The 20,967-nt window shown below is 40.0% G+C and overlaps 1 protein-coding gene across 2 annotated transcripts; it reads left to right on the plus strand.

Moving 5' to 3' along the window:
- Positions 1 to 345: 345 nt before the first annotated feature.
- Positions 346 to 20,951, plus strand: rcor3 (REST corepressor 3). 2 transcript variants are annotated; one of them, XM_085164027.1, is made up of 12 exons: positions 346 to 769; positions 872 to 928; positions 3,018 to 3,095; positions 3,220 to 3,272; positions 7,732 to 7,893; positions 8,080 to 8,204; positions 8,716 to 8,794; positions 10,169 to 10,384; positions 12,683 to 12,760; positions 12,973 to 13,030; positions 13,885 to 14,129; positions 14,361 to 20,951. In XM_085164027.1, the coding sequence occupies exons 1-12, from the start codon at positions 646 to 648 to the stop codon at positions 14,739 to 14,741; spliced, it is 1,656 nt and encodes a 551-aa protein (XP_085020153.1). In that variant the 5' UTR covers positions 346 to 645; the 3' UTR covers positions 14,742 to 20,951. The 2 variants fall into 2 exon arrangements, with proteins under 2 accessions (XP_085020153.1, XP_085020154.1); XM_085164028.1 differs by lacking the exons at positions 346 to 769; positions 872 to 928 and having other exon boundaries at positions 3,024 to 3,095; positions 3,220 to 4,575; positions 4,658 to 7,893.
- The last annotated feature ends 16 nt before the right edge of the window (positions 20,952 to 20,967 follow it).

Here is a 20,967-nt window from a genome sequence, read left to right on the forward strand (position 1 = left end):
ATTTTAAACAAGAATAACAGGATAACAGGTCGCATAATCATTAAGTGTTGTCAGTGGTAGGACATACAATATACAGCCTGTAATAACCTGACATACGATATAAGAATAACCTGACATAAATTTATTTGAAATTATGACATTTACAATGTAATTTATTGGTAATATTTACAGTTTCCGGATATTCTGCATTCACCGTTGTGTTATCCTAATGCTGAATCTGCATTTTGTTGGCACTAAACCTCTTGACTGTTTTTTTTCTTCTTCAGTTTGTCTCGGCGGAGGGATCTCATTTCAACGGTACCGCAGCAGCAGGAGTCGCACTACCGCACCCAAAGGTGCGTAAAAAGACTTCCGCCGCCATGGTTAGGCCCCCAGCTACAGGTCTACGCAACTAAAATATCCCTCGGAGGAACAATTTGGATTAAAGATTTGCTAAAAACTAGGAAGAGATTGCTCGGTTGTTAAACATAGCATATCACAGCCGGGATTAACCGTGCAAGCACGGTGAGAGTCACGAGAAGGGTTACAGCGACACGGATAGAGCTGCGGCGACGAAATAAACAGCAGCAAAAGAAAAGCGTCCAGCTCCTGCTGACATTTTATATCCCGACATAGCAGCTAAAATCGGTGAATCAGAGCGCAGAGATGCCGGGCATGATGGAAAAGGGCTCGGATTATTTAGGGAAGGGTCGCTCAAATGGCACCAAAAGTCCATCCACAGCCTCTAACGGACATTTTTCTGACGAAAGTGGCAGCGACGACGAACACGGTGATATAGCCTCGAACAGCTTCTTACCGCTCCCGATGTCCATGTTTTGAATATGACTAGTTAAATTAAACTGTTTTCGTGGTTGTTGTTTGTGTTTTCCAGATGTAGGAATGCGTGTTGGAGCAGACTACCAGGCCACAATCCCCGATTTTGAGCCCGGTGAGTTTTTATTGTTTTCTACCTGAGTGATGAGCCGTGGTAGCCTCGGTATGTGTACAGTATCAGACTGTACTACGCTCACTGCCTATACGTTAGTTTGCTAGTGGATTAAAACTGACTGCAGTAAAAGTTAAGAGTCCGATTTTCAGTCGGCTTGCTGTGGTATCAGCTTGTTTTAAAATCAGCGTAAAGGCCGCGGAGGCAAACATGAACCAAAGTGACACAAACTTCACTGACAGCTAAGACTGTCGTGTTTCTTCCAATTTATTAACAATATAAAATGTCAGGTGGAAAAGTACGACTGGAGTTTGATCATGATTACAGTTCGTTTTGAGTCGTGTAATTAACAATGATCGTTTTATTAAAAGAGTGCTGTGCAATTCTCGACTCACACCTCATTTCTTCATTTATTTAGCATTTAGATAATTTAATTACATATTGTGAAGGTAAAATAGATTTCAAAACCTGCTAAAGAATGTCCTACAGCTAAATAATTTAATTATTGTATTAGAAGAGCATTACGGCAAGGTATTTTGGATAAGGTATGGTATTTGCTATGCTAAGAAAAAAACGGAGTGCTTACTGTGAAAGATTGAACCGGCCTGAAACCCCTTCAACTGCTCTGCTCCAGATTTCACTCTTTATTTGCTCATTGTACTTCCCCACAGTCTGGACTCTCTGGTAAGTTCAGCTGTGGTTCCCCCCCTGCTCTGTACAGCCAGCAACCCGAACGATTTCCATGTGGTCTGACACAGCTCAATATTGCATCCATGACCCATTAACCCTGCAATAATGAACATCAACTACATAGCTGTTAGTGGGGTAGAGGCCTTTCTCTTTGAAGCCATGTTGTGTTACGATAATTATTTGGAATTATCGTAACACAACGATAATTTTAACTAAAATTAAGTTAAAATTAAGCTGAAATACAGCTTAATTTTAACTTAATTTTAGTATTGATGTTTTCTTTTTCCTCCTTGGACAACCGTACTGGGGAGAACCATACTGAGACTATCATGTCCAACTATTGGAATACTCTGCCTGTTCACTGAGGTTTGCTGAGTCTGTGGAAGTCAGCCAGAGATATATAGTCTGGCATTTCAGTAGAGTGTGTTGTGTGAGTTCTGCTTTAGTGCAGTATATGTTTTCTCATCGAGTCTAGTATCTTTTTTTACTTTATATTTTTTGGTGTCTTTTAATTTCTTTTACATTTTTGTTTATTGTTTTACCTGCTATACAATTTTCTGCTGTTTTTAATTATTTTCATGAATGACTCCTTTTTCAATTCAATTCAATTCAATTTTATTTATATAGCGCCAAATCACAACAAAAGTCGCCTCAAGGCGCTTCATAGATACAGAGAAAAATCCAACAATCATATGACCCCCTATGAGCAAGCACTTTGGCGACAGTGGGAAGGAAAAACTCCCTTTTAACAGGAAGAAACCTCCGGCAGAACCAGGCTCAGGGAGGGGCGGCCATCTGCTGTGACCGGTTGGTGTGAGAGAAGGAAGACAGGATAGAGACATGCTGTGGAAGAGAGACAGAGGTTAATAACAGATATGATTCAATACAGAGAGGTCTGTTAATACATAGTGAGTGAGAAAGGTGACTGGAAAGGTAAAAATCAATGCATCATGGGAATCCCCGGCAGCCTACATCTATTGCAGCATAACTAAGGGAGGATTCAGGGTCACCTGGTCCAGCCCTAACTATATGCTTTAGCAAAAAGGAAAGTTTTAAGCCTAATCTTAAAAGTAGAGATAGTGTCTGTCTCCTGAATCCAAACTGGAAGCTGGTTCCACAGAAGAGGGGCCTGAAAACTGAAGGCTCTCCCTCCCATTCTACTTTTAAATACTCTTTAAATACACCTTATGTCAAGTGCTATATAAATAAATATTGCTTGCTACTGAAGTGGCTCAAACAGAAGGAGTAATAGGAATAGTTCTTCCCTGATGATATTCTGTAATAACATATGTACAAACTGTATCTGCTGTATATCACTGATAAAATAACTTATAAGTGTTAAATTAGCAGCAGCTGAATAAAATCTGTTATTTTTTATCATTTTTCTATAATGTTTGTACAGGTGCCACCAAGTACACAGATAAAGACAGCGGAGGGATGCTGGTTTGGTCTCCTTATCACACCATCATTGACTCCAAACGTAATGTTAATATTGTGTTTGACTGAAAATATTTAGTCCACCTTCTGTGATTTCTTTTTTCTTTCTTCTTTTTGACACAAAAGATCAGATCCATCTAACAGTCTGTGTGTGTCTCCCTCCACAGTTGATGAATACATTGCTATTGCCAAAGAAAAACATGGATACAACGTGGAACAGGTGAGCTATACAGCAGCTGACTTTTCTTTTAAACGTGCCACAAAGTTTAACTAAATGTGGTCACAGTCTGTATAGAGGAAACGTATTATCTTGTTCATTCCCCAATTGACAAGCTGCAGTAACAGCTGGTTGTGAAAAGTCTTCAGTTGCTGTTTTCAAAAAACTATAAAACAATGAAAAAGAATGTGGTAGACATGCTAGAGATATGACATTTTTTCCTATGTCACACATTATTATTAATGATATGACAACTTTTCCATCTCAGCCCCATATTTTTTCACTCATGTTAAAAAAACTGGATTAGAAAATTGGATAGAAAACTGTTCTCAATGTAAAAGATTGAGGCTGTATGCAGAATGACTCCGGTATTTACTAAACCCAACATAAGAGACACTGAAGTGAAACAATACTTTCCTTGGTCCCAACCTAACAGCTGTAGAGTGCCAGCAGTAGCGGCCTTTAAAACTGCACACACTGTGACATTTTTCAGTTTCGGGCTGCCTTCTTGTAACAACCTTTGCTCACCTTGTGAAACTCACATGGAAAGTAGCTAACACGCCATCTTTACATTTTTGTGACAGTCACAAAAGAAAGTAAATTACCAGTTTTAACTTTGTACAGCTCTCAAGTGTAACGACATGCTGTCTTTACTGCTAGAACCAATATGAGGGGTTATTTTCACCCCGTCCCACAACAACAACAGTAATGGAAGAGATGTAATTTTTTACACAAGTTGAAAATGTACATTTGTTTTTTCTAATCATAGGTAAGGTTTTACAAAATATGGATTTAAGATTAAGTTTTAGGGGCTTTGTGAGTTGTACAAATGGTTTAGATTATTTCAGTACAGATCTGAACTGTATATTAGAATTAATTAATACACAAAGGGTTCATCACACAGCACAATAGTTAACTCATAATATAAATAATTTAATTATTGTAGAAGGAGAACGTTGTGAATTTTGGATAAAGTAAAATTCGCCAACTTAGGATCTGCAAGGGTCTCTGCCCCTTACACCCACCCAATCTACATAGTGTCTTAGGGATGAGTTGTTGCCCCAAGTGGAGGAGTTTAAATATCTCAGGGTCTGGGGAGAGTGAAACAGTAGATTGACCGACAGATTGGTTCAGCGTCATCTGTGATGCAACGCTGCACCAGACTGTTGTGGTGAAGAAGGAGCTGAGCGCAAAAGCAATGTTCCTACTTTGGCCTATGGCCATGCAACCCGATATCACAGCAAAATGTGTAATGGCCATACTGGTCCAACATGTCCATTTCATGATTGACATGTACATGCTTGCAGTAAGTTGCAGTAAACTGCAGTAACAGCAGGGGGAGACATTTTATTTCAATCCAACATAAAAATAATAATGAGAAAGTGTAGACATTATTAGACATGCAAATACATATTAGCCGCCTAGCTTAATAGCTTTTGGCAATTGAGGACCCCATACTCGCTTTTTTGCTTGCTACCAACTTCTTGGCTTTAAATATTTACCCCTGCTGGTAATGCAACTTCTGCATGCAGTAATGCAACTTCTGCATGGGTGTCCATTTCGCATTTTAGATAGGCAAGAACCGGCATGTCTATTACATGCTTTGCCGTGAAACTGGGTTGGGCCATGAGCTCTGGGTAGTCACCAAAAGAAAGAGATTGTGGAAATGAACACCTAAGGACCATCCTCCCGTATGGCCATATGGGAGGAGCTCAGACTAGGCCCACTACTCCTCCACATCATGTCTGTACTCTTGCTGCAGCATTTTGGATTAGCTGAAGGCTTTTCAGTGAGTTTTTTGGACATCCTGATAATAATGAATTGCAGTCGTCCAGCCTGGAAGTAATAAATGCATGAACTAGTTTTTCAGCGTCACTCTGAGACAGGATATTTCTAACTTTAGAGATGTTGCAAAAATGGAAGAAAGCAGTCCTACATATTTGTTTAATATGTGCATTGAAGGACATATTCTGGTCAAAAATGACTCCAAGGTTCCTCACAGTGTTACTGGAGGCCAAGGTAATGCCATCCAGAGTAAGAATCTGGTTAGATACCATATTTCTAAGATTTTCAGGGCCAAGTACAATAACCTCAGTTTGATCTGAATTAAGAAGCAGAAAGTTAGCGGCCATCCAGGTCTTTATGTCTTTAAGACATTCCTGCAGTTTAACTGATTGGTGTGTGTTATCTGGCTTCATGGATAGATAGAGGTAAGTGTCATCTGCATAGCAGTGAAAATGTATGCTATGTCTTCTAATGATGCTGCCTAAGGGAAGCATGCATAGTGTAAACAAAATTGGTCCTAGAACTGAACCCTGTGGAACTCCATAATTAACCTCAGTGTGTGAAGAGGACTCTCCATTTACATGTACAAATTGGAGTCTATTAGATAGATATGATACAAACCACTGCAGTGCAGTACCTGTAATACCTACAGCATGTTCTAATCACTCTAATAGGATATTATGGTCAACAGTATCGAATGCTACACTAAGATCTAGCAGGACAAGCACAGAGATGAGTCCACTGTCAGAGGCCATAAGAAGATCATTTGTAACCTTCACTAAAGCTGTTTCTGTGCTGTGATGAACTCTGAAACCTGACTGAAACTCTTCAAATAAACCATTCCTCTGCAGATGATCTGTTAGCTGTTTGACAACTACTCTTTCAAGGATTTTTGATATGAAAGGAAGGTTGAGATTGGCCTATAATTAGCTAAGACTGCTGGGTCTAGGGATGCTTTTTGAGTAAAGGTTTAACTGCAGCCACCTTGAAGGCCTGTGGTACATAGCCGATTATTAGAGATAGGTTGATCATATTTAAGATCGAAGAATTAATTAATGGCAGGACTTCTTTGAGCAGTTTTGTAGGAATGGGGTCTAAAAGGCACGTTGATGGTTTGGAGGAAGTAATTATTGAAGTTAACTCAGAAAGATCAATTGGAGAAAAAGAGTCTAACTTAACATCAATGGAACTAAGAGTAGCTGTAGATAATATTACATCTGTGGGATGATTATTGGTAATTTTTTCTCAAATGATAAAAATTTTATTTGTGAAGAAGTTCATGAAGTCATCACTAGTTAACGTTAAAGGGATGGTTGGCTCAAAAGAGCTCTGACTTTTTGTCAGCCTGGCTACAGTGCTGAAGAGAAACTTGGGGTTGTTCTTATTTTCTTCAATCAGTGACGAATAGTAAGATGTTCTGGCTTTGCGGAGGGCTTTCTTATAAAGCAACAAACTATTTCTCCAGGCTAAATGATGATCCTCTAAATTTGTGACACGCCATTTCCTCTCCAGCTTACGAGTTATCTGCTTTAGGGTACGTGTTTGAGAATTATACCACGGAGTCAGGTACTTCTGACTCACTTGCTGAAGCCTTTCATTGAGCTACCAAATAAACAAATTGGCACTCTCTTTCTGGCCAGACACAATGCAGACATAAGTGTACACATTAGTTTTTGAATGCTACTAAAAATTGTTTTCTTTACAAATAACTCATTGAACTAACACAGTCAATCCCTTAACATGTTTGTACTCTCTGCTCATGTTGCTTTTATATTTAATAATTTTTTGACTTTTAAAGAAATTATTTTAACACTCAACAACAAGACTGTCCACAAATGCCTCCACGTCACCAAGTCTGCAGCCTCTCATCCATCCACACTGCTTCATCACACGTCTGTAGCTCTTCAACCCCAGAACTCTGCTCCTCAGGCCTGAGACACAGATCAGCAGCTTTGGCTGATCTACTCTCGATAGTTTTCCAAACCCAAGTCTCGTTTGCTGTTTTACATGAATTTCTATGGGGTCAAAATGACATTGTTGGCAATTCTTTTCAATCTCACACCTCCCCAAATTCACCATATAATACATAAATTCCTTCTAAAAAAGTCATGAAATATAAGATGATGATGTTTTACTTTAACATAGTTACATGATTGTCAAAATGCAAAGGAGGAAACATGACCAAACTATTAACAAGTGGTTGTTAATAGTTTGGCACTTGGGCATGTTTCATTTGGCATGATGATTCTAAAAGTGAGAGCAGACAGCCCAGAATCTTTCCCCATCATTAGCAAGACTATTTGAGTGTAAAGAGGCTACTGAAATAGTTTTTATGTCTTGAAAATATCCTATTAGTTAAGTAAACAGCAGAACTGTTGTTATGAACTTGGCTTTACTGTAGGTTGATTATGCCAAACCATTTCCTTGTTTTTCTGTAAAATACTTTTACACAGTTGAAGAATGACAGCTGGTGTATGACTACCATTAGGTCATTATTTCAAACTCACGTAGAGAACAGTAACAAAGAGTGGGTAGCTACAGAGTTAAAGTGAGTAAAATGAGCACCTGCTAATTAACATGGGATTTGGCCAAATGGCTTCATCTTTTAGCCTAGGCGGTTGCTGCTTTGAGCCTGTGGTATCTGTGTTTTGGTAACCCTTTGTGTGTGTGTCTTCAGGCTCTTGGCATGCTCTTCTGGCACAAACACAATATTGAGAAATCTCTGGCCGACTTGCCAAATTTCACCCCGTTCCCAGATGAGTGGACAGTGGAGGACAAAGTGTTGTTTGAACAGGCCTTTAGTTTCCACGGAAAGAGCTTTCACCGCATCCAGCAGATGGTAACCACTTAACACAGCAACATCAGTGTTTCTGATACAGTAATGTAATGTTTCTGATATTAACAAATTTATTATGGCCATAAAGATTTGGGGGAGGGTACTGTACAAACAGTTTTGAGGTACTGTTTCTACGAAAATATCACGTGTTTTGTTTATTTTATTTTATTTATTTATTTTTTGCTTCAGTTACCGGACAAATCCATCTCCAGTCTGGTGAAGTACTACTATTCATGGAAAAAGACGCGTTCCAGAACAAGTCTGATGGACAGACAGGCTCGTAAATTGGCCAATAGGAGCAACCAGGATGAGAGGTACAGCACACAGATCAACACTACTCCTTGAATCTGACTATAGTCCTTTGTTTTGGAAAAAAAAAAAAAAAAGGTTTTCTCTTTTTTGCTGAAAAGAAGGCATTTTGTCTCGTCAAAGCACAAAGCACTCTGACACCCATTTGTCCACAGTTTGTGGACATACCTCAGTTAAAAAATCTAGGGCAACAAGAGAGCATTTGTTAAGCAAAAAGCCCGTCTCACAGTCAGACCTACCTGTCCCTGTCTGGAAATTGAAACTTTCCTGGGACATTTTGGGAATTTTTATGCAGAAACCATTGCAGACCCATGCCCTTGAGATTTTTTTAAATATGAAAAATCATTAAAATTGTTACTTAATGTGTCTGTTTTTATTGACTGACATCCATCATCATTTCAGTTACCTAAGAACGTAAGCTCACAAAGAGTTAGTTTTGGATTCTGCTGCGTCGGTGTGAGGTTGCTGTTGTGTGACGACATCCAGTGATTGGATTTTGGCTTATTGTTGCTGCAGTGATGAGGAGATAGAGGATGCCAATCCCATTGAAGCCAACGACAGTGACTATGACCCCAGCAAGGAAGCTAAGAAAGAGGTAATTTGAACACACTTTATTCCATTTTTTTTGTTAAAACCTTTGAAATCTAAAATGAAACTTTACCATATACTGCTCACAAAAACAAAGGAACACTGTTGAATCAGAGTATCTGAAATACCAAGAGTTGGGCATGACTGAGTTGGTAATGGATCAGTGATGGTCTGGAGAAGTATATCCATGGAGGGATACGCAGACTTCTACAAGCCAGGCAAGGGTACCAGTATATCATTTGGGCATCCTTGGACCCACTGTCAGGCGTAGGGTCGTGGGGTGCACGACAGTGCCTGGCCTCATGCTGCATGAGTATGCAAGCAGTTCCAGCAAACAACCTGGACAGGTGGCAAGTCTGCCACAGGCCTAACACATAGAGACAGAAAACCATTCACGCCAACATTCACACCAGGGTTATATGTTAGGTTACATTTTTTCCCTTCTTGGCAGTTATGTGTTTTTGGTTTGTTTTGTTTTTTTGTTTTGTTTGTTTGTTTGTTTGTTTGTTTGTTTTTTTTGGGGGGGGGGGGTCACCCAATATTCTTTTAGTTCATCTGAAGACATACATAGATATTTTATCCTGTACTGGAGTAAGACAAAATGAGTACATGAAAACAAAGAACATAAATAAAAAATAGGAAATAATAACTTCAGAGCGGGTTTTTGTACTCTTCCCTTCTCCTCCCCTGGTCTGTTGATTTCTGCGGTGGCAGTGGTGATCTTTTTCCTGTTTTTCCAGTTGAGCAGTATTGTTATAAATAATTTCCTTGTGGATTATTAAAGTATTCTGATTCCGATTCTGATTTTGATTGTTTTCTTGGTGAGAATCAGGGCCACAAGAAGAGGTGTTCTGATCTGTTTGGAGTTTATGCTTCTTCTAGATCACCAAACAGAGAACGGGGCATTGTGGGATGTTGTGGTCAAGGATGTGGGATAATTTGGTAGTTGTTTCTTTCCAGACGTTTTGTATTGGTGGACAGAGCCAGAATGTGTGAAGGTGGTCATTAGTGGTGTTGATTGTGCAGTTTATGCAAACTCTGATTCAGTCAGTCCCATGACATGTATATTTTGCGGCGTGAGGTGTGCTGTCTGTATTAATCTTTATTGTATTACTTGTATGTTGGTGTTGTTAGACATGAAACCTCAATGTACTGAAGCAATTTTGTAGAGTGGGTGACAACTCCTCCATAACAAAATGAAAGATATATTCATTATATTTCAAATTACTGCTGCTAAAGGTAGGCTGACAGATTATTGAGTGATGGCGTATGTTTCGCTTTTTTATTCACTGCTTCCGCATTTTAGTTAGTTGTCAATGCTATTTTTAAGGCCTCATATAACTACTTTTATCAATGTTTAAAATCATTCTCTCACCTTCAGAACCAGGCAGAGCCCCCAGTGCCAGGATCTAAGGTAGCTTTGGGTCGGAGGGAGCATCAGACCCTGCAGCACCGGCATCACCAACGCTCCCGCTGTCGTCCCCCCAAAGGCATGTACCTGACCCAGGAGGATGTTGTGGCCGTCTCCTGCAGTTCCTCCGCTGCAAACACCCTTCTGCGTCAGCTGGATATGGAGCTGGTGTCTCTCAAGAGACAGGTAGCCCTCATCCTCTTGACTACTGAACTACTAAACCTAAAAAAAAAATTGTCTCCTAACATCAGACACTGGTCGCAAGTTTTCTTTGTGTCAAAATAACCCATTAATATTTGTCTGTGCAACCGTGGGAATATTTTGAACTACTAACAGACAATCATAAAATGGGTTTCCAGTTGTAGCCCCTTGGTAAGTAACAGAATGCTTAGCAGCATTATTCTTTGTTTTTAAAATACATCACTGTTGAAGTTATAGTCAAAATAACTTTTGCTGGATGTACCGCTTACATGTGTGTGTTAGTTTACATTTTGAAATGGGAGGGCTTAAATTTGATCCAAGTGCTATTCATCACCTTTCCTGTAAATATTTAGAGGTCTTCACGGTTGTATTGATGTACGGAAACTTGAAATGCTTAAAAAATGGCACTACAGCATGTAACAATGGTGATACACAGCAATCACAATGTACTGACATCAGTGAACTGGAGTGAAACTAGAAAGACATATAAAAAGACAGACAGACTTAATAGACTGTCACATAACCCACAGGTAAGTGTAGTTAAGCACTAACAAAGCAGAGTGCAAAATAAGCATCCTGTAGAAGTAATACAATTGTATCATTAGGTTATAGACTACAAGATATGAAACTACTACACTTGTAAAGAGTGAGAAAAAAAATGTTGTAAAACACACTAGTGCAGTCATGCTTTCTCAAAGTTCTCTGCACTTCCTGTTTCCTCTTTCCAAATATTAAAATAAAAACTCTACACATTTCTGACAGCAAACAACCAAAATACAATTTCCATGGCTATTTTTTTGTTTTTATTACTTTATTTGCAGAAAATATTCATTTCAGTTTTGTGGTCATTTCTGTCACACTGGCCTAAAAAGTCTATATAATCCGACTTTTAATAATTCTTCCAATTTGTCCACCCATCAGTTATAACACCTGCAAGTTATAACACCCTAACCACTAACCCTGAAATGCAAATTTGTCCCATTTCAGCCCAAACCTATCCAAGCATTTAGCTCCATGAACAAATTAGTCCTTTTGAATGATTTCTTTCATTGAATGCGTTCTGCCAGCTCGTCCATAATCTCAAACTCTTTTGTTACACACAAAGATGAATAACTGCATTTTTGTCGTCAACATCACAACACTTGTCCATTGCCAAGAAGAAAAGGCCAAAATTGTCCAGTTTGTTTTTAAACTGATGCTCCTGATTTCCTGCAACGTCTTTATTGTTAGTCTTATTGTTTGGATTGACTAGAGAAGGGCACATTTTCAAATGCGTCTTTTTTCAGGTCATATTGGCACAGCAATGTCCAGGAAATACTTTTTGATAAACTCACCATGAGAGAACTGTTTACTAACTGTTTTATTCAACTTTATGGCAAAAAAAACAAAAACTTTATGGCAAAGTTCACCATGTCTGCTACATCCCTTAATGTCTAAAGCTTGGTCCCTGTTGCTTTTGCAGTTTAGCTAGCAAATCTTCACATCCATCCCCACGCTGTATCAGTCAAGTTCTTGTATTTCTCTGTCTGATGGTGATTCAAATGATAATTCTCAAACACAGCAAACTGCTCTCCACAAACAAAGAACACAGCTTTACCTCTTACTCCAGTTACTAAATACTCTTAGATCATACAACTCTACATTCTGCATCAAATTTTGTTTTTTTTTCTATCGAGGTTAGCATACATCCCTCCTAAATGTCTGTTACAATATATTCGTAGAGAAGCTGCATTTGTTTGGACACACTGAAGTATGTCAACTAAAGAAAACCTAGTGACCTTCAGAATGACAGCAATAAAGTTTGATAAATATTTCCTCAACGTTCTTCTGTCTTTTGCATTCTCTTTATTATAGACTTTTTTTCAAAGACAGGGTTTATCAAAGAGTGTTTGGCAGCTGAAATGGGACAAATAAATGCTAAATACTTATTTACATTTGAATCCTACTTTCCTACTGACTTCATACAGCCTGGACAAGGAGCAGACAATGCCCAGGTCTGATATAGGTGATAGTGTTTCTTCAGTATGATGTGTAGGAGGCAGGACAAAGGTCACGCATCTCTGTGGAAATGTATTGAACAGTTACCACAGCTGTTCTGATATGGGTGAAATTGGACATCACAGATTTTTTTGCACCATGAATCTGAGATGGTAAAAAATGTCCAATCCAAACGACTGGGAAATGGCCAATCCCAGTGAGACATCTGAAAACAGCTTCAGGTTTTAAAGGGTTTTCTGGGAGTTTTGTTAATTCTCACCTTTGACTTTCTCATCTATTCTTCAGGTCCAGAATGCCAAACAGATGAACAGTGGACTGAAACACATGTTGGAGTCTGGGATCGAAGACTTCAGACTACCTGAGGTACAAATACACTGAAGATGACTGATGTTATGATGATTAAGTTACATGAAACTCCCCAGTTGAAGCCATTTATGGTAATGAGTTTTCTGCTATGATAAAGTTATGTTCTGATAAAGTGTATATGTAAATGAGGATCCCTGTTGTGGAAAGTAGAAATGTTTTTATATCTTTTAGTTTGTCGTGTGTTTTAACTTTAATATTCAATATTGTAGTGTAACCAGAAGGTGAATGCCCGCTGGACTACAGATGAGCAACTCCTGGCTGTTCAAGGTAACCTCCATGTAGAAAAAGCAGCTGCTTACAGGTTTTAAAAGTAAAATCCACCAAATGGCATACATGAAAAAGAACTTCTTGGCTTTTATATGGGCTGGTTCTCACTCTTACAGCCATTTTTGACCACAGCAGCCAGTTGTTTTCAAAGAATAAACTCTTATTTATATATTTTATATATATATATATTATATTTTTATATTTTATACCAAATTACAACAATAGTCAACTCAAGATGGTTTATATTGTAGGGTTAGCCTTACATTACTTTTAGGGTAAACAATGAGACAACCCCATTAATCAGACAACCTCGTGTTAAGCGAGCACTTGGCGGCAGTGGAAAGGAAAAACTCTCTTTTAACAAGGAACACACCTCCAGCAGACCCGGGCTCAGGGAGGGGTAGCCATCTGCCATGGCAGGTCGGGGTTGAGGGGAGGGAGTTTTGTCAAAAAGAAAAATGGAGCCTAATTGTAAAGTAGCAAGGGCGTCTGTCTCCTGAATACAAACTAGGTGCTGGTTCCACAGAAGATGGGCTGAAAGCTGACCGCTCTGTCTCCCATTCTACTTTTTAAATATCCTAGGAACCACCAGTAAGCCTGCTGTGAAACAATGAAGTGCTCTGTTGGGGTGATAACAGATTATCACAGTTAGAGCCTAACTGGTGAAAATAGAGGAGCATTTAAAAAAAGGAGCCAGAGGTGAACACCAGAGCTAAAAGTGACTACATTTTTACTTTATGTACAAAAACATACCTCTAAACTGTAATGACTGTTAAATGGTGCTCTCATCCATTTATGATTTTTCATTGCATATATTTGTGTAACTTTAAAAATCCATCTGTGTTGTTGTACAGGTGTCAGGAAGTATGGAAAAGACTTCCAAGCCATCGCAGACGTAATCGGTAATAAAACGGTAGGGCAGGTGAAGAACTTTTTTGTGAACTACAGGCGGCGATTCAACCTGGAAGAGGTCCTGCAGGAGTGGGAAGCGGAGCAGGGAACCAAAGCTCCCAATGGAGACAGTGCAACTTTGGGAGAGGAGGGAAAGAACAGCTCAAACACTCCATCAGGAAAGAGCACAGATGAAGAGGATGATGAGGTGAGGCTTCGTGAATTTAGTCTTGATTATTATTGAAATCATACTGGGTGGTGTTAGTAGATGTTTGAAGACACAGTTATCCAGTTTGAAGTCCAGTTATCTTGAATTTAACCATTCCTAGAAGTTAGTGGTTTTTCATTCTCTAATGTTTTGTAAATTATCTTGGAACTAACGTCCAGAGCAGGATTATCTGCTTGACTTGTGTAAGTAACTCATTTTTGTTCTATGCAGGGTCAAGTCACTTCATTAGGTGCATCCCCTGCTGCCTCTTCATCATCTTCAGCTCAGACTCCAATGATATCTAGTACCTCCTCCTCTTCCCTCCACCAACCCCCTCCCCTTCTGCGCCCCTCCCTCCCTGCCACACCTTCTCTGCACCGTCAGCCCCCGCCACTCCAACAGCAAGCCCGCTTCTTGCAGCCCCGATCCACGCTGCAGCAGCCCCCGCCTCTCATCCGTCCCTCCCCAATGCCACCCCGCCTTAACCCCCGACCTTCTGGTCCCTTGACCCTCAGTGGAAACCCTGCAGGGTCAGGTCTAAGCTCTGCCCAGCAGTGCTCCAGCCTGACTGTCCACCAGTCGGACACAACCTCGTCTTCCTCTATCCACTAACAAATACACACTATTTTTGTTTAAGAAATGTCTAAGTCTTAACCTTAAGCTGTCTGAAAGACTGCTGCATTCAGGTCCTGTGGGAATATCTGCTCATATCCCTCAAAACATTAACAATGACTTTCATTGCTACTGCTAATAACCAGTTCTTTTATGACATAGTGATAGACAGTCAGGTGAAAAAGAAAGTACAATCTCCTTTAATTCTTAGGTTTTAAGTATTGGGAAAAGGGCTGTCATGATACTTCATGACATCTAGACCTTCATGTGGCTCTAAAATGATTTCAATAAAACATTAGATGAACAACAACATACACTACCTTCAAAGGTTTGGACACACCTTCTCATTTAATTGTTTTTTCTTTATTTTCATGACTACTTAGGTTAGAGAACTTAGGTTCTCAATGAAGGCATCAAAACTTTGAAGGAACACATATAGAATATATATGTAGTAAGCAAAAAAGTGTGAAATAACTCAAAACATGTTTTAGAATTTAGACTCTTCAAAATAGCCACCCTTGGCACTCTTGGAATTCTCTCGATTAGTTTCATGAGGTTCAATTCAATTCAATTCAATTTTATTTATATAGCGCCAAATCACAACAAAAGTCGCCTCAAGGCGCTTCATAGATACAGAGAAAAGCCCAACAATCATATGACCCCCTATGAGCAAGCACTTTGGCGACAGTGGGAAGGAAAAACTCCCTTTTAACAGGAAGAAACCTCCAGCAGAACCAGGCTCAGGGAGGGGCGGGGCCATCTGCTGCGACCGGTTGGGGTGAGAGAAGGAAGACAGGATAAAAGACATGCTGTGGAAGAGAGACAGAGGTTAATACAGATATGATTCAATGTCACCTGAAATGGTTTTCCAACACTCTGAAGGAGCTTGCAGAGATACTGAACACTTGTTGGCCCTTTTGCCTTTACTCAGCGGTCCATCTTATCCCAAGCCATGTCGACTGGGTTTAGGTGAGGTGACTGTGGAGGCCAAGCGCTCCATCACTCTCCTTCTTGGTCAAATAGCCCTCACACATTCTGAAGATGTGTTTGGAAGGGATGGCATGTTGCTGTAGGATGGTGTGGAGCCATGCTGGTTCAGTGTGCCTGCAATTTTGCAAAAATCCCTAACAGTGTCACCAACAAAGCACCCGCAAACAATCACACCTCCACCTCCATGCTTCTCCATCAGTTCTTAAAGTCATGATAGACTGTCATGTCTCTTTACTTAGCTGCTTGGTTCTTGCTATAATGTGAATTCTACCAGTTGTCAAATAGGGCTGTCAGCTCTGTACCAACCTGACTTCTGCACAACACAACCGATGGTCCCAACTCCATTAAGAAGGCAAGAAATTCCACAAATGAATCCTGACAAGGCACACCTGTGAAGTGAAACCATTTCAGGTGACTACATCTTTAAGCTCATTGAGAGAAGGCCAAAGGTTTGCAGTGCTGTCAACAAAGTAAAGGGTGGAAGCTACAATATAAGACATATTAGGAGTTATTATCATTTTTTTCTTTGGTACATAATTCCATAGATTTTGCTTCATATATTTGATGTCTTCAGTTTGTATCTAAAATGTAGAAAGTAGTAAAATAAAGAAAAACCATAAAATGTGAAAGTGTGTCCAAACTTCTGAGTGGCATTGTATAGGCAGGGGTGCACATAAGTGGTCCGCAGGTGCGTATGCGCTGTCAAAATAAAAAACGCGCACCAGATAAGAAGTTGCAACACGCGTTTGCGTACATAAGATTTTCTGGAGGAGAACATTTGTTTAGAACTCTTAAAGAAATCGAAGAAGCTCCTTTAAGCAATTACTTTGGTGTTCCTCCACCTCCAAAGAAATGTCAGAAGGAGTCCGAACCACAAAAGAAGCGCGTATTCTCAGAAAAGTGGTTGCAGGAGGTGAGCTGGCTTCAAACAAATGATGAACGCACAGAGATGTGGTGCAGAATGTGCCGTGAAAATCCCACTCTAGCGGACAACTTCTTATCTGGTGCGCATTTTTTATTTTTTTTTTTTATTTTTTTTTTTTTTTTTTTTTTTTTTTTTTTCCCTGTCCCATTTGGTTCTTTAGCCGTCAGAATTGTTGTCTGAAGACCAACAAGGATACCCAATGGATTTATTTTGCCAAATGGATCATCATGGCATTGCCGTATTGGTCCATTTGATCGACCTTTGTTTTTATTATTTATTTTATTTTCAGTTGTTACAGACGGGACAGACATGAGTGAGGGATAGGAGAGGGAGAAAGAAAGAGGAAGGAAAAGAAAAACAGAAGGGGAGAGGGACAGTGAGAAAGGGGGGAAGAAAAAATATCTCCGGGATCACCTGTTGAGAGAAAAAGAATAGAAAACAAGCAAAAAACAAAACAAAACAATGCAACATACTATACACAACACCATCGCATTAATCTAGCTAAGTGAAAACAGCAGTAAATACTAAATATTGAATGTTGTTGTGCAGCACGCAGGACAGACAGCGCACAATGTGCTTTGAAGTAGCAGCCAAGAAAGGTGTGATTTAAGTCTACGAATAGTGAACACCCATGTGCACACCTGTGTGGATCGGCGCGCTTGTATTCAAATGGTTTCCCCATGTAATGGTCTGCTAGAGGATGTAGAGAGCCATAGCCCCGTCCCCCAGGGCATGAAGCAGGCATGGAGGAGATCCAGGCCCCAGACATCCAGAGGCCCCAGAGTGCAAGAGCCCAAGGAGGACCACCGGAGGGGCATCCGTGCCACCTTCATGGGAAGGGCTGAGGATCCCCAGATGAGGGGTCACCCAGTAGCCACCGGGCAGAAGCTAGAGGGGGCTGCACCGGCGTGCCCGCCGGCTCTGCCGGCAGCCAGCTGTGCCAGAGTGAACCGAGCCGCAGGCACAGAGGCCGGAGGCCCGAGGGCCCCCCGCGCCCCGGAAGAGGCCTGACCGAGCAGCAGGCGCCAGGCCCCGCCAAGTAGTCACCGGGAGTGAGCTGGTACATACCTGAGCGCCCAGCCCCGGACACCAAGAACCACCAACGCACCGACCCCTGAGGGCATCAGTCACCGGCAGGGAGTGTGGTGAGGGGAGATAGGCCTCCACACTTTGGAGGGCCTTGGAGTTCCCAGAGAGGTGAAGTCTAAGACCCGACCTGACATATAGACACAGACAAACAGGCACACACAGACACAGACATGCATTCCCACCCTCATGCACACATATACAAACACTCAGCACTCACCCAACGCAGGAATAAACGTAAATGGACATGTACACACAATCACACTCCCCAAACATACTCTATATCCCGGGTCCAGGTATCCTCACCCCCATTTTTTATTTTGACAGCGCATCCACACCTGCGGACCACTGATGTGCACCCCTGTGTATAGGAATGGGCTTCATAGCTGGTATGAGATGTTAGGGTATGAGGCGTTTGCCATGTGTTGTTGTTCATCTACGGTTATATTTATCACATTTTTAAACCAACCTTTTAGATCTCCTAATGACAGGATTATTTCCCAATACATAAAACCATAGATCTGAAAGGAGGTGTAATTTCTTTTTTATATGAATGGACAGGCAACACATTTGTACAAAATATGAACTTGAGTTTTTAGTCTTTAATATTGTGTGCTGGGTTCATATTTGTCTTTCAACCAGTACATGTAGTTTCATGTCTACTACACATACTGGTTGAAGGGTAGGTTTTAAAGTTTTTGTTTTGAAACGAACAAACACTTTTGGAGTCTTTGGCTTGAAAGTCAAATGCATGTAACAAAGTGTGTTGATTATTAAATGAGAGCTTTGTCATCATCACCTATTTCCCTAATAGAAAACGTGGTATGCCAAAGGATTCGATCCTCTATCCTTTTGTTGTCAGCCCTTTATTTAATTAGCACAACTTAATTAGCAGCAAAAATTCAGCATGGCAGAAGTTAGTCATCTATAGAAATCGACTTGTTGATATAAGACAATTAAGAGTCGTGTTAGCAGCTCTGTGAGGCTGTATTTGGGCGAAGCGTTGAGCTACACTACACATTTCCAAAATTATTCCGTCACCCATCCAACGCATTGAGTTAAGGGGTTCCACAGGTGTATAAAAGCAAATACCTAGGCATGCAGACTGCCTCTGCAAACAATTGTGAAAGAAGTGGTCACTCTCAGGAGCTCTGCAATGACAGCATGCTAAGATGTTCACATTGACAATATTTAATTGGTTTACCTTGTAGCTACCATCTATCTTAATTTAGTGTGTTATTAGGCTATATTTTTTATTTGTTTTGCAGGGAGTTTGACTTTATAGTGGCTCAAGTTTAGTTGCTCCTTGAGATAATAGCTGGCCCTTCATAAATGGTAAATTGAGTGGTTCTTATCGAGTGCTTTTCTACTCTGAGCGCTTTACACAACTTCCTTCATTCACCCAAGCACTTTTTTTTCTATTTCTATGTAAGTTCTTCTATCTAACATTCACACATCGTGGATGCACTGGAGAGCAACTTGGGTTTAGTATCTCGCCCAAGGATATTTGACATACGAGACTGGAACCACCAACATTCCGATTAGTAGGTGACCAGCTCTACCACCTCAGCTACAGCCACCCCAATTAGTAAATTAGGCCAGCATCTTGAGTAAATGACTTTATTTTAAATTGTTGTGTACTGCAAAAGTCCAAAGTAGAACTGACTGTTGGCCTGCAAATAAAAAAAATGCTTAAGTTAGTGTAAGTACACTAGTCCGCCATTATTAGTAAAACCATTAACAGATTAAATAAATAATCATCCTCTTATTACAGTGCATTACTCTTTTGGTAAAACTGTGGGCTGTGCGTTTTTCTTTGACAGGTACTGCCCATGTACTTGTATTTATGTCAGACTAAGCCCGTCATCCTATGGCAATGGTATTTCTTGGTGCAGCTTCCTCCAGCAGAACTCATACTCAGAAAAAAATCTGCTTAGGATTGGCTTAAGAAACAAGCATCCTTCAACTTCTCTGAATCCTTTGGCTCTTGTGAGTTCTAGGGTGGGCCTCTTACATTGGAACACTGTCTACGTTGCCATATACAAATATATCCACCAGTGTTTACAGCCTTTGTACCACTAAAACAGTCCTCGTGTTCCCAAGTTTCACTGTTAGGTTATTTTCAGATTTCTGATTACTGTATGTCATTTCCCACTCATTATACCTCAGGGCAATTTTTTTAAAATCAATTAATTAATTAATTAACTTATTTGTTTGTTTTCGTTTTTTGGATGGGGTGGGGGGCAACAAGGCGCTGTTCCTATTGTAGCTCTAATAAAACTGTGGCCTCTGGGGGTTCCAGCAGGGCTATAAACTGATAGTTTTGTGTTAAACTCTGGTGACTTACGTTCTTTTCCTCAATGTCACCGGCAAATACCACTTACAAATCTGTACTTTTAGCAGAGTTACTGCAGCTTTTAGCAAATAAATGGGAGAAAACAGAGAACTATTAATTAAGAACAATTTTTCAGCAGAGGATTTATCCAGTTTAGGGGTAGCAGGTGGGAAAATATCCACGATGAAATATGTGGCTCAGCACAACAGTACCACTTTGAGTTTCGCACATAGGAAATGGTTGAGTATAGTTTCTGACATGTCAGTTAGCATAACGATGTACTCATGATATCAGTGGTACATAATCTTTCTGACAGGCTTGTAATTCTGCACAAAACAACAATGTGTAAAGTTCAGTATATTCTTGAATAATTTGTAACCTAGTGTGCATCCAGTGGACTGTTAGTAACTTGTTCAATAACACTGATAAATCCTGCTGTACACTTACACTTGGTCATGTAGTTAATTTAATGCTTTTTGAAAACACTAAACAAAATTTTCACATCAACATCTTTTACATTTGTAGAAACATCTCCATCAGTCCAAGTAAAAGTTTTCCTTTAATTGTTCTATTGTTGGTTTTTTCCCCCATTATGTTTAGATTTTATTGGGTAAGTAAAAGTAAGCCATTTGAGTGTCTGCTATTTATTCCCTTTCTTCCTGGTGCTACCACTTTGGACTTGGTGTTTAAAAAAGAAAACTCATTGTGCAAGTGCTCTTAATGCTTTTTGGAATCACAGCATTCAATGTAACCAGAATCATAGAGTCCTTTGAGTTTCAGTATGGTAAAAAATATTGATGTTAACATGAAGCTCCTGACATGTCCTTCTGAGGCCATTTGCCAATGTCATTAAAAAAATATATTTGTACCATGACTGGTTTTATTCATCT

The sequence above is a fragment of the Neolamprologus multifasciatus genome, chromosome 6 (genome assembly GCF_963576455.1).
Source record: "Neolamprologus multifasciatus chromosome 6, fNeoMul1.2, whole genome shotgun sequence".
In the NCBI taxonomy this organism is placed as follows: domain Eukaryota; kingdom Metazoa; phylum Chordata; class Actinopteri; order Cichliformes; family Cichlidae; genus Neolamprologus; species Neolamprologus multifasciatus.